This window comes from Salmo salar, chromosome 14 (assembly GCF_965601325.2).
Source record: "Salmo salar chromosome 14, fSalSal1, whole genome shotgun sequence".
Lineage (NCBI taxonomy): Eukaryota > Metazoa > Chordata > Actinopteri > Salmoniformes > Salmonidae > Salmo > Salmo salar.
In genome coordinates this window covers 24887274-24901995 of record NC_138304.1, presented here as the reverse complement: position 1 = coordinate 24901995, position 14722 = coordinate 24887274, and the positions used below count along the sequence as shown (strand labels likewise).

The 14722-nt window shown below is 40.0% G+C and overlaps 1 protein-coding gene across 5 annotated transcripts in view; it reads right to left on the bottom strand.

The window, feature by feature from the left end:
* LOC100380755 (astrotactin-1) overlaps positions 1 to 14722 on the bottom strand; it is a 299659-nt gene that overhangs the window by 117091 nt on the left and 167846 nt on the right. For all 5 annotated transcript variants that reach the window (XM_014140030.3, XM_014140032.3, XM_014140031.3 and 2 more), the window contains one exon: positions 2041 to 2145. In XM_014140030.3, the coding sequence (XP_013995505.1) occupies positions 2041 to 2145 (105 nt within the window). The remainder of the gene's footprint in view (positions 1 to 2040; positions 2146 to 14722) is intronic.

Here is a 14722-nt window from a genome sequence, read left to right as displayed (position 1 = left end):
AATATATTTGTTCAGATACAAAGTTATGTGGATGATGACAGCTTATCAGACCATAAAGGGAGGTTGTTCTAAACCACAGCTCCGTGATGCAAATGTGGAATGCCAACTTTAGGCTTCAGGCCTAGTTTCCATTACTAAAAATTCCCTTTTTGCCTCTTAAGCATGTGCCAAATTCTTTCTTGACTTCCACTGTTCAAGTCTGCATGTAACTCACTGCATACAAGATAAATAGAACCCTGCATTAATATAATCCTTGACTAGAACCCTGATTATAACCATTCATTCATTAATTAATAGAACCATTTCATCAACTACAGCTCAGCATTTAACATCATAGTACCCTCCAAACTCGTCATTAAGCTCCAGACCCTGGGTCTCGACCCTGCCCTGTGCAACTGGGTCCTGGACTTCCTGACGGGCCGCCCTCAGGTGGTGAGGGTAGGAAACAACATCTCCACCCCGCTGATCCTCAACACTGGGGCCCCACAAGGGTGCGTTCTCAGCCCTCTCCTGTACTCCCTGTTCACCCATGACTGCGTGGCCATGCACGCCTCCAACTCAATCATCAAGTTTGCAGATGACACAGATGACTAAAGTGGTAGGCTTGATTACCAACAACGACGAGACAGCCGACAGGGAGGAGGTGAGGGCCCTCGGAGTGTGGTGTCAGGAAAACAACCTCACACTCAACGTCAACAAAACAAAGGAGATGATCGTGGACTTCAGGAAACAGCAGAGGGAGCACCCCCCTATCCACATCGACGGGACAGTAGTGGAGGTGGAACGTTTTAAGTTCCTCGGCGTACACATCACGGACAAACTGAAATGGTCCACTCACACAGACAGCGTGGTGAAGAAGGCGCAACAGCGCCTCTTCAACCTCAGGAGGCTGAAGAAATTTGTCTTGTCAACAAAAACACTCACAAACCTTTACAGATGCACAATCGAGAGCATCCTCTCGGGCTGTATCACTGCCTGGTACGGCAACTGCTCCGCCCTCAACCGCAAGGCTCTCCAGAGGGTAGTGAGGTCTGCACAAGGCATCACCGGGGGCAAACTACCTGCCCTCCAAGACACCTACACCACTCAATGTCACAGGAAGGCCAAAAAGATCATCAAGGACAACAACCTCCCGAGCCACTGCCTGTTCACCCCACTATCATCCAGAAGGCGAGGTCAGTACAGGTGCATCAAAGCTGGGACCGAGAGACTGAAAAACTGTTTCTATCTCAAGGCCATCAGACTGTTAAACAGCAATCACTAACATTGAGTGGCTGCTGCCAACATACTGACTCAAATCTATAGCCACTTTAATAATTAAAAATTGGATGTAATAAATGTATCACTGTCATGTATCAGTGTGCAGTGGGTAGAACGGAGTCAGGCGCAGGACACAGAACTGAGTAAAAACGTACTTTACTCGCAAATAATCACAAACTAATTCCATACATGGAATAATAATCCAGCTCAACACAAAAGAGCGACCACATAACAAAGAACATACATGCACAAAACCATGTGGGAACCAGAGGGTTAAATAGGGAATAAATGATAACATAATGGAAACCAGGTGTGTACAATCAAGACAAAACACATAGAAAAAGAAACGTAGATCGGTGGTGGCTAGAAAGCCGGTGACGTCGACCGCCGAATGCTGCCCGAACAAGGAGAGGCACCAACTTCGGCGGAATGTGACAATCACTAGTCACTTTAAACAATGCCACTTTATATAATGTTTACATACCCTACATTACTCATCTCATATGTATATACTGTACTCTATACCATCTAATGCATCTTGCCTATGCCATTCGGCCGTTGCTCATCCATATATTTATATGTACATATTCTTATTCATTCCTTTATACTTGTATGTATAAGGTAGTTGTTGTGAAATTGTTATATTACTTGTTAGATATTACTGCATGGTCGGAACTAGAAGCACAAGCATTTCGCTACACTCGCATTAAAATCTGCTAACCATGTGTATGTGACCAACAAAATTTGATTTGATTTGCTTTAATGATGTGTTATAGTTACCTTGAGAGAGAACCCACTGGTTCAGTTTGACATGGTACAGGACAGACCTCAGCCTCCAATGCTGGATGAGTGGGTACCCAGAGACCTCACTGTAGTTCACCATTCCTGTAAGAGGCACAACATATCACATCACCTATAATTTTCCATTCCAGTTAACAGGGCTTTGATGCAAAGTATGAAAGTGGTAGATTAACAAAGAAAGAAACACATGTTAAGTACAGATATAAACTTGCACTGCACATACACAAATAGCGACTCTGTCTTAAGCTACAGAAAAACAGTGGGCTGTCGTTGACAGATCATTAATACACTCTGATGGGTTGGAAAAACACTGATCCACACAAAAGCATGCAATGGTCTCAAGCACTTTGATATAATTACAATACCACCAGAGAGCAGCATAGAGAAAAATCTATCACATTCTGCCCGCCTACAATGTCATTACGAAGGAGCTCAACGAAAACCTTCATTGGTTAGTCCATCAAAAATGTATTCACAGATGCCTTGCTTCTTAGGGTAATGATTGACTTGGTCAGCTTGTTGGGGTTAACAACAAATCATCAATGGCAGGCAAAGCATAACAAATGTAGCTATATGTAAATTAAAATACATTGGGATGTGGCGACATTCATCATCCAAATCTTTTCTCTAGATGAAATTAAGCATTTCTATTCTACCTCTGGTTACAGTGCAGAGTTAACATCCCTCACACATCACCATATGTAGCGTTGGCATGGTGCTAAATCATCTAATCTCCTATGGCAACTGTCAGCAATTCTGAGCTGTGCAAGGAATCACACCCATACATCAATTTAACTTTCCCTTCATGTTCTACTCATCTGGAAGATGTCTAAAGACACAGCATATCCTGGGAGCTTTAGGAGCTGCTACATTGTCAGTCAAAACATCTGTGAAACATAAAAGAGAGCATTCAGGATTTCATTGAGTAATGATGGATCTTCCTATTCACAACTGTATGAGGACATTCTGGGCCCGTGTCACAATATATCACCCTAGTAGGCAACTACTAGTTCAGACACCCACCGGAGGACAGACACTGACAGAGTCGTTTTTTTCTACTGAAAGTACTATTCAATGAGAGCTGTAATATCGTATTGGTAATGTGGTGTCCTATTGGTATTGAGGGATTATTGCCAGAACTTTCCAATTCACGACTGTATGAGGACCTTATGGACTCGTGTCACAATATATCATGCTTCTGAGAGACACTGAAATAGACTTTTTGTTTTTAGTAATAGTGAAATGAGAGCTGTGTTGTCCTATTGGTATTGAATGGTAATGGGGTTTGTGTTCCCCTGGAAAGAACACAAATACTGTGTAGAGGATCATTCTCTTTCAGTGTAAATAAGGAGTAATGCAACGTATTTGTAATTTAGCTCGTGAGCCAAGTGAAAATTCCGCCGGTAACAGTTCCTTTTTTCTAGCTGTTCTTTGAAAATGTATCGTTTGGCAGGGGCTTGACATATTGTATGAACTTGATGAATAAGGCTCTAAATGTGATGTTCACACATTGTCCTCACCTTGAACAACATTCATTTATCCCTTCTTATGGGAAAACGCTCCCCAAACAATAAAATTCCTGGTAGTAGGCACAGCGCTGCACTGTTCATGTCCCCTTATAAAATGAATAACAAGCCAAAACATATACAGCCCATATTCCTTCTTTTCAAAGGCCTTGTCTCCCTTTACCCCTTGGGTGCTCTGCTCTCATTGTCTGACAGAATGAGTAATATGACTGAACTTCACATCACAAACACAAGTTCAGTCTCTAGTCGTCGCTAGTCATTTTGCCACGATGTGGCGAGCCTCGGGTGGAGTCATTAACATACACTAAAATGAACATAGATTGAAGAGAGAAAAAGATAGACACAAATCAAGGACTAGGAGGCAGAGGAGATCTGAATATCAAACCCTATGTGTGACCACATTGGATCTATGATCTAATATCCTGAGGGCCTTGTATATCTCTGTGCCACCACTGCCAAATCTTATATATATTTAAAAAAAATCTAGAATCTTCTCTCAGGAAGATTCATAGCGACAACCACAGATGGAAGTAATCTTATGGCTCATAGAACCCCATTAACTATGGGACCCCATGTTCCATTTCACTCTTGGATAAGTCGAAGAAGGAATGACTGAGGAAAGAGGTGGAACACTGAGAATTACCTGACACTCCTCTACTAATCTAATGGGAAACTATAAGTGAGTCCCAAATGGCACCCTATTCCCTATATAGTGGAGTGCACCACTTTTGACCAGAGACCTCAGGGTACTATATAGGTATAGGGAATAGGTTGCCATTTGGGACACATCCTAACTGTAATATAGCAGTGGAGCCCACTCTTCTTCCTGAGGAAACTGATAAAAAATCTCAAGCCTATAGGAGGAGCAAAATGTTAGCTTTTGAAAAGATGTATGGGAATGGCTGTACGTAATGCCTTGATAATCCAACGGCTGTCACGTCTACTCCCGCTCCTCCCCTCCGGCGTTCGACGTCGCTGGTTTACTAACCACCGGTCCTGGGAATCATCATTACACGCACCCATGCTTCCTATATAGGCACACCTGGACTCCATCACTTCACTGATTACCTCCCCTATATCTGTCACTCCCTTAGTTCTATTCCTCAGGCAGTATTGACTATGTGTTACATGTCTGTACGCTACTCGTGTTTCTTGTATTGTTCCGTTTATTATTAAACTCACCACTTACACGTGGTTCTCGACTCCAAGCATCCACGTTACAATGGCAAAGATTATGGTATCATATACCTTGTTGGACTAAATCACTAGGCCTACCACTCATCTCTCCTTGACCAGGTCTTCCTCCATGAATAATTTCCACTGCCTCTCAACACTTTTCATAATGTTAGTCATGTGATCAGTTGATCAGTATTGTATAGGTGGTGCCCTCTGTTCCATAACCATGTACATTACAAAGTATACACTACAGTAATCAATTCAAATCATATTGAAAAAAGACAATCATGTTAATGCATGTGTTACTCAAGTGAAGGTCAGATATTCAGAACAGGTTATGGCAAGAGTGTAGGTTGAAAGTTAAGTTTTGGATTAAGTTAACAACACAGAAGTTTATTTGTTAAAACGGTGCTACTGAACATATTCTGAACACTACCTCTCTGCTCTTCTGTAAAGTTTTGATTGAAGATGGACCAAATTAACAAACCAGGCAGGAGGCCTTGAAGTCCCACAAAAAGGATGAAACATTAAGACTACAACAGTAGGAACGTCTCACATCTAAAGAATCCAACAGATTGAGGCCATTCATAAATCAGCATCAGACTAATTAACGAGGCAGATTTTGCATCCAAAATGGCACCCTATTCCCTATATAGTGCACTACTACTAGCCCTGGTCAAAAGGAGGGCATTAAATAAGAAATAGGGTGTCATTTGGAATGGAACTTGAGTTTTTTTTTAATTCCATGGTGACACCCTTTCCATTTTAGCATTGTCAAAGGTACTGTAGGACTAGGAACTGTCAATGTCTTATAAAATATCTCAGCGATACCTCTGTTCTTTAGCGATCACTAGGCCATATGCTGTGGCTTTAATTGAGAGGGACTTGGGGAGAAGGGACTCTGTGTCGCAGTTTGAATCACTGCCCTTCTGCTTGCGTCAACGGTCAAACCACAAACCACCACCAGTTCAGTTCCCACCAAGCCCACCAAACACATTCCCCCCCAAAATGTAAAATGTACTATAATCCTGATGCTAGAAATTAACAAGCAGCTCAACTAGACTGTAATGTCAGTCAATATACACTTCTGAGAAGTTATTTGCCTGTGTACTGTCTAGGCATACATAGATCTCTGTAGATGTCTCCTCGGAGGAGGCCTGTAGATCCCAGAGGAACAGGTGTGCACCATGATGGCAGTCTTTTTAAGGGGCCACCCTTAAGGTCCCTGCTCCCATGCTGGGGCCCACACTGTATTAATTATCACATCTAATGCTGTCGGTTAATTAATTGACGTTTACCGCAGGGAATGGCTCAAGCAATTAATCAGTGTCAAATAATAAATTAAACCCCAAATGTGATTACAATTGTGGGCTGCATCCAAAATGTAAGATGAATGGAGCTAGGCTTTTTCAGGTATGCCACAAATTGTCTACTACTCACAGGCAGAGTGCACAGTAAATAAAACAATTGTCATGACTCTCTCTCCTTGGTGAGGATCAAAAGGACCCATCAGCTAGGCAAATGTTTGAGGATAGCCAGACCTGTTTTATGACTTAAATACCTTGCAGAAACTCTCCCTTTGGCTCTGCAGGATTGGAAGGCTGAAAATCCTTTGTTACACAGAGAGACTTTGCCACCAAAAACTTCAACATCAAACAATGGACACTAGAACAATATATTTCAACATCCGAATGTTGGGAATGATGAGAGATGGAATATGGAAAATTCATGTCTATTTTGTGATGTCATAAAAATGATCAGAAAGACATTATAACGGAAACATTGTAACTTTAAGAGCTTTCACCCTGTGTATATCAGATTTACATCTAAATGTTGTAAAACAATTATCTAATTAAACATGAAACTATTTTTCAAAAGATAGAAAAGTGATTTTAGCCTTCTAAATGAGAATTGTGTTTCATGCAAACTTGTGCCCAGTCAGTAGCCACGCCCAAGTGAGCTCAGAGTTTGTGTCAACATGACAGAACGCCCTCTAAGACCAGAGTGCTTAAAAGGACTTGCTAACAACATTAGACTAAAACATGCCAGGTTACTGCCGGCGGGTAAAGTGGTCCTAGCTGTACCCTGAATAATCAACCATTGAGACCAGAGAACGTGAGGATGTGGTGCACACGTTGAAATGGTTCGAAACTTTGTAAACCAGACCAAAACATGCACCGTCTGCAGCTGTGCATGTAAAGTAGTCTAGGACATTTGACCAAAGATGAGAGGGAAGAACAGATCCCTCTGACCACCGTGTGGTTCATCTAAAGTATCTATTCTAACGAACACTCCAGAACAAAAGAAGCCTACAACTAATAAGGACATTGTGACCTCTGATGGACAACCAGAGACTTACATCAAACCACTTCCCATAGAACCATCGAGTTCAACAGAGAGACGAAAAAGACATCCATGCGTAAATATATACATTGCAGTTCTTTTCCTGAATGAGCGGTCATTCATGTGCAAAGTATTCCTATTCCCATGAGCGTAGCTTCCAAATGTATGTACGTTAAGGTGACTCTCTGTCTCACCCTCTCCTTACATACCCCTACCTCCATTGTGTAAACGAACGGTTATGCTTTTCTTAGTCCACTAGGGACCTGTTTTCATTGTATTATGTATGTAATCAATAACCTTATGCTGTGTGTTTAGGTATTCTGTATGATGATTTAGTTAGTAAATACATAATTAAGCAAATTTATGTATTGCTTATTCATCACTTAGGTTATGGTTTGTGCAGATATCCAAGAATTGTGCGACGTTCAGAATGTGACTGGTGAGGTAATAATTAATAATTGACTGTTACTGATGTAAGAGATATTGATATATTTCTAGAGTTTAAGTCAGGAGATAGTAACTCCTTAAATATTTTTTCCCATGGTGCCCCAAATTCCTAATGAGTTAATTGTTACATGATTAATTTAATCAAGTATCAATTTAACATAGTAGATAATTATTCGATAAAAACAGTCAACACATTAACCTCTCTAGGATAGGTGGCACCAAATCGTCCCACCTACGTAACAGCCAGTGTAATCCCGTGGCGCGTTATTCAAAAACCTCAAAAATGCAAAAACTTCAATTTTTCAAACATATGACTATTTTACACCATTTTAAAGACAAGACTCTCGTTAATCTAACCACACTGTCCGATTTCAAAAAGGCTTTACAACGAAAGCAAAACATTAGATTATGTCAGCAGAGTACCCAGCCAGAAATAATCAGACACCCATTTTTCAAGCTAGCATATAATGTCACATAAACCCAAACCACAGCTAAATGCAGCACTAACCTTTGATGATCTTCATCAGATGACAACCCTAGGACATTATGTTATACAATACATGCATGTTTTGTTCAATCAAGTTCATATTTATATCAAAAACCAGCTTTTTACATTAGCATGTGACTAGCATGTGACTAGCATTCCCACCGAACACTGCCGGTGAATTTACTAAATTACTCACGATAAACGTTCACAAAAAGCATAACAATTATTTTAAGAATTATAGATACAGAACTCCTCTATGCACTCGATATGTCCGATTTTAAAATAGCTTTTCGGTGAAAGCACATTTTGCAATATTCTCAGTAGATAGCCCGGCATCACAGGGCTAGCTATTTAGACACCCAGCAAGTTTAGCACTCACCAAAGTCAGATTTACTATAAGAAAAATGTTATTACCTTTGCTGTCTTCGTCAGAATGCACTCCCAGGACTTCTACTTCAATAACAAATGTTGGTTTGGTTCAAAATAATCCATAGTTATATCCAAACAGCGGCGTTTTGTTCGTGCGTTCAAGACACTATCCGAAAGGGTAAATAAGGGTGACGAGCATGGCGCAATTCGTGACAAAAAAATTCTAAATATTCCATTGCCGTACTTCGAAGCATGTCAACCGCTGTTTAAAATAAATGTTTATGCCATTTTTCTCATAAAAAAGCGATAATATTCCGACCGGGAATCTGCGTTTAGGTAAACAGACAAAAGAAAATAAAGCATTCGGTCGACTCGGGCACGCGCCTAAGCCCATAGTACTCTGATCGGCCACTTGCCAAAAGCGATAATGTGTTTCAGCCAGAGCCTGCCTCGATATCGTTCAGCTTTTTCCCGGGCTCTGAGAGCCTATGGGAGCCGTAGGAAGTGTCACCTTAGAGCAAAGATCCTCAGTCTTCAATAAAAAGAGCCAAGATGAAACACCACTTGTCAGACAGGCCACTTCCTGCATGGAATCTTCTCAGGTTTTGGCCTGCCATTTGAGTTCTGTTATACTCACAGACACCATTCAAACAGTTTTAGAAACTTTAGGGTGTTTTCTATCCAAAGCCAATAATTATATGCATATTCTAGTTACTGGGCAGGAGTAGTAACCAGATTAAATCGGGTACGTTTTTTATCCGGCCGTGTCAATACTGCCCCCTAGCCCTAACAGGTTAATGATAGTCACTTCTCAACACACTGTTGTCAAGGAAATGTATATGTGTAACTACAGTAGACACCTACTGCTAGTACATTACAACTGAAATATGACCTATTAATAGTACCAATGATTTTGCTTCTATTCTGGAGAACATCACATCATTCTTATGCAAGGTGGATACTCCATACTCCATAAAGTATACAGTGTCTTCAGAAAGTATTCATACCCCTTCACTTAATCCACATTTTGTTGTGTTACAGCCTGAATGCAAAATAGATTAAATACATGTTTTTCTCACACATCTACACACAATACCTAATTTACATAAGTATTCACACCTGAGTCAATACATGGTATAATCCCTTTTGGCAGCGATTACAGCTGTGAGTCTTTCTGGGTAAGTCTCTAAGCATTTTGCACACATAGATTGTACAATATTTTCCCATTATTCTTCATAAAACTCTTCAAGCTCTGTCAAGTTGGCTGTTGATCATTGCTAGATAACCATTTTCAAGCAGATTTAAATCAAAACTGTATCTCGGCCACTCAGGAACATTCACTGTCTTCTTGGTAAGCAACTCCAGTGTAGATTTGGCCATATGTTTTAGGTTATTGACCTGCTGAAAGGTGAATTCATCCTTCAGTGTCTGGTGGAAAGCAGACTGAACCAGGGTTTCCTCAAGGATTTTGCCTGTGCTTAGCTCCATTCCATTTCTTTTTTATCCTAAGAATCTCCCTGGTCCTTAACGAATACGGCAGGTAGCCTAGTGGTTAGAGCGTTGGACTAGTAACCAAAAGGTTGCAAGATCGAATCTCTGAGCTGACAAGGTAAAAATCTGTTGTTCTGCCCCTGAACAAGGCAGTTAACGCACTGTTCCTAGGCTGTTATTGAAAATTAGAATTTGTTCTTTACTGACCTGCGTAGTTAAATTAAAAGAAAATAAATACATGCATACCCATAACATGTTTCAGCCACCACTATGCTTGAAAATATGGAGAGTCCTATTCAGTAATGTGTTGTAGTAAGCTAGCATATGGAATTGTTCTAAGATGGTCATACCATTTAGCTATTTTAGGACCCTTTTAGGTATAAAAATGATTGGATAAAATATTGAATTTGGCCTGAAATACTATAGCCCATAGAAACACATTGAATAATAATTTCATAAATGGCAAAAAAAACAGTCAAAATATAAATAATAAGGAATAAGGTTTTGAAGTGTCTGTCTATATCTAAAATATATATATAAAAAAACATAACCCCTTATTTTTGTTGGCACAAAACTACCTCCATACTTCCATTCATTTGTACGGGTTACCTTCAGACGAGTCCCATGACACTTGTGGGGCTCGTCGAGCAAAATGAAGAACACCATCGTGTTCGTTTGGACACTTCAGACCGATTTTTGGAATGTCTCATGGTCTGATAAACATTGCTGTAGCTCGGCCACCATCCACCGCAAATGCGGAAGGCCGACATAGGTGGATGCGGTGGATTGAAACCTGATATCTCTAGCTTAAACTGACATATTTTGATGGGGATTTTTTTATTATGTTACACAGATGTGTCAATAGACTCTTAAGGATAAACACTATTAATGCACACAATGAGTTCATGCAACTTATTATGTGACTTGTTAAGACATTTTTTACTTATTTAGGCTTGCCATCACAAAGGGGTTGAATACTTGCTGACTCAAGACATTTCATCTTTTTATTGTTAATTAATTTGTAAAAAATGATCAGGTATTGTGTTTAGGCCCGTGACACAAAATCTCAATTAAATACATTTTAAATTCAGGCTGTAACACAACAAAATGTGGAAAAAATCAAGGGGTGTGAATACTTTCTGAAGGCACTGTATATTTACTGAACATGAAAAACGCAAATTGGCTAATTCCGGTAATTCAGATTTTTTTTGCATGTGAATGCATGAGCAAGCCTGAGTTTGATTGCGTATTAACATAGCAATTATCTTTGTAGCTACGGAACAAGCTCAGCTTGTGTAGTAAAACGAGGTAACTTTATATGCCAGTCTGTAAATTCAAATTGCCTTGGCAAGTAAACAATTAACCGTGCAACCAATTGATAGCACATGAGGAGAGAGAGGAAGATGTTTTTAGAATGTTAAACAAGGCTCTCCTAAGTGTGACACAATTAGGTCGGTACATTGAAAACAGACTATAGTGGAAGTTAGTAGAAGGTTTAGAGTTTATTTTAACATCACCTTTGTTGCTGATAAACAATTGCTTTTTTTAATATATAACTTTGTCTTACCTATTCGACACTCGCTAAAATACATTTACATTGTACGTGTTTCTAACTGGCTTCCAGGTTTTAAACAAATGACTAAGTCTATCAACTCAAACAACAATTACTGTTACGCTTTTCATTTGTCAGGCTAACGCATCTATGATTAGCCACACCAGGATTATAGATCCTATTTCAATTGAAGCTTCAGCAAAAGTTAATATTGAACACTGGAGATTGTTGAGCTTAAAGCTAACAGCAAGTTTGTTTGTTCTTTACTTCTCCAAAGTCATGTACTCCAAAGCACACCTCAATTAAACTTTTGTTCAGCATCTGAAAACAGCTAGCAACACAAGAGGAAAGGAAATTGCAAATAAATCTATCAAACCTGACTGTAATGCTCACATTAACTGTTATGTCTTTGTGAATTCTTGAAGCTTTTAAACTATAGAGATAAGATATTGGTCAATAAAAGAAAAAGGACTGATGCAAAGGCCCAGAACCACGGGAAATACTCAACAAAACATCGGACACAAAAACCTGAGACAATGCACATGTACCGAATGGTAAGTGAGCTGAGCTGACAGTAGCTACTCATGGTTCCTGACCCATCCAGTAGGGAACTGCAACAGAAGTATAATAAGTAACACTGCAGGTCAAACCATGGCCCAGCCGAGGAATTACCAGATAATAAAACAATCAGGCCAAAGTCCAAATAACAGACGGGGGGATGCCCTGAAATAACCCTTTAAAGGCTGAAATGCAAGGGTTTCAAATATAGAATTATCCAGTAGACTGCCTTACTCTATAGCTATAGACAGACACAGAATCATATTCTATAAACAGTTACAGTAGCGGTTGTATGGAGAGGTGAGACAAAAAATGCATTGAACACTAACAGAAACCCCAGAAGGCATGACCTTCTTTCCTGCTACCCATTACTTCAAGAGCGAATAAAAATATAGATTATGTGGCATCTCAATGCTGACACATTTAAAGGAAACCATTGTCTGGTCACTCAGTGAGGACAGTACACCCCTGAGGGATAACTAGCACAGACAATATAGAAATAATATAACTTCTATTCAGTTATGAGCATGTAACAACAAATATATGAACTTAACAGCTACACTTTATATTTTTATTAATTCATTTTGATTAATACGTTTTAAATCCAATTAAGTCCTTTGGTTTTAGACTCGTGGAGGCTGAGTAATTCATTTGGTTGAATGCCATTCCAGATGAATAATCATACCATTGTATTAATGAATCATGTGTGCTTTATTTGGTGGACCTGGGATTGATAACTACAGTACATGTGCACTTTATCTCTCTAAGATATAGGAGGAGTAAAGTAATGAGAGAATAATTCAAAGAAGTTACTCAGAACTGTAATGGATTCTAGTAACTGGATTATCAGAAATACAGAATGTGACCCAAACGGACAGTGACAAACGGACAAAGTTTGCTGCTCTTGTGTAATGTTGCATCTATTATCTGTAATCAACCCTGTTATTGCATCAAGATGATCCTTATCTGTCTGAGATTGATAAACTTTGTACGATTTCACGTTTATTTCCTATCAGTGCAAGACAGAAATTGACTTCCAGACATGAACGCACACACTCAGTCACACACACATGCACTAACACACACCAAAACAAAGAAAATAGGTAAGCCAGCAGCAAACCCGTGGAGGAAGACTCATTTTCTGGCTCTGTGTGAAAACTCTGATTGTTATTGGTATATGAAAGCTATTTTTCAGATGCTGGTTGAATCTGCATGCATTAAAGCAGCTTTTGGGAGAGTTTAGAACAGTGTATATAAACCTCTTTTTTTGGCCAGGAGGTCTACTAAGGGCTCCATTCAATCTGTAAAGTAGAAGCGTTACAGATTCCGCAATGTAAATGTAAAGGTCATTTCCGATTGAGACGACATATGCAGTATTTACCGTGAAGGCAGTCTGCTCTAAAACGGGAACATCGTCTTTAAATTTAAATCACGCTGTAAAGCTGAACTTCCGCAATGCCGATTGAATAGAGCCATAAATTAGATTGTGACGACCTGCCTGCAATGTAACCGGAAATGTCAACATCGATGCTGAGAGATTGTTGATTGGATTTATTGGGTTATTACAAATCTGAACCTGTCACTTTTGCTTGCCAAGACTTTACTTCAGGAGATTGTCTGCCCTGTATGCATGTAATAACACAAAGGAGATACAAACCCAGCATGTCAAAACTCCTGTGTCAGTCATTTTTCCTAACTGGCAACAGTACCCACTCCTTTGATGATCACAGGCATCTAATCTAGTGCTAGAGCACAAACGATTGACACTGTGTACTATTTCACCTGTGGTGTTTCCCGTTCTACCTCTCTGAATTGACACTTTTACTATACTCATTCAGACACACACACATTTTAGTCTATCTGAGCTGTGAGAACATGACAGCCAATGCCTTTGTGAGAGAGTTCCCTGAAGACAATCACTGAAATCCCAGCTGCCCTCCCAGCCCCCACAATACATACCATGACTGCCGGTCCTTCTTTTTGCTTTAAAAGCCAGAAGGACTGCTCCCTTTGTCCTTTTCTTCATCTTATGGGACATCTGCTTAGTGGCAGTGAAAGCGTACCTGCTTTCTGCTTTCCAATTAAATCAAGATGTATTTGCCTTTCAAAGCCTCACCTACCTCTCTTCTCCATTGGAATAATTGATGGAACCCACTGGCCTATGATGAATGACTTCCAACCCAGAGATGAATAGGAAGATGAATGCATTGCTCTAGCAGGGTTGGAGAGGTAGTGCAAGGAGTGCTGACATGGTGACAAATACACTGACCATGGCACCAACCTGCCTAAATCAGCAAGGGAGGGTGGCAACCGCTCAAGAGCACCACCAGGCACATCCTCATTGCCTCACTCCTGTCTCATGGACTATTAGCTAAGTTAGCAATTAAATGCCAGGTGCAGTAGATTCAGTGTTTCTGCTATAATACGATCAAAGTGAAAGGATGCATATACCGATAGACACATTCAGGATGGTGTATGTTCAGTTATATGCTGAAAAAGGAGAATAGCCTTTCTAAGGATCGACATTTCAGGTAACTTGAAAGATCAATACTACTGTGTAGGATTTCAGCCAGCATCAGATAGGCAATTCCCTCCATTGTGAAATCTAAATGACATCTGCAATGAATCACTCAGACGTTGACATTTACAGTATCTATTCCGAGTGTGCAAAACTGGTCAACAATACATAATTTTAACCAGTTTTTCTCACTG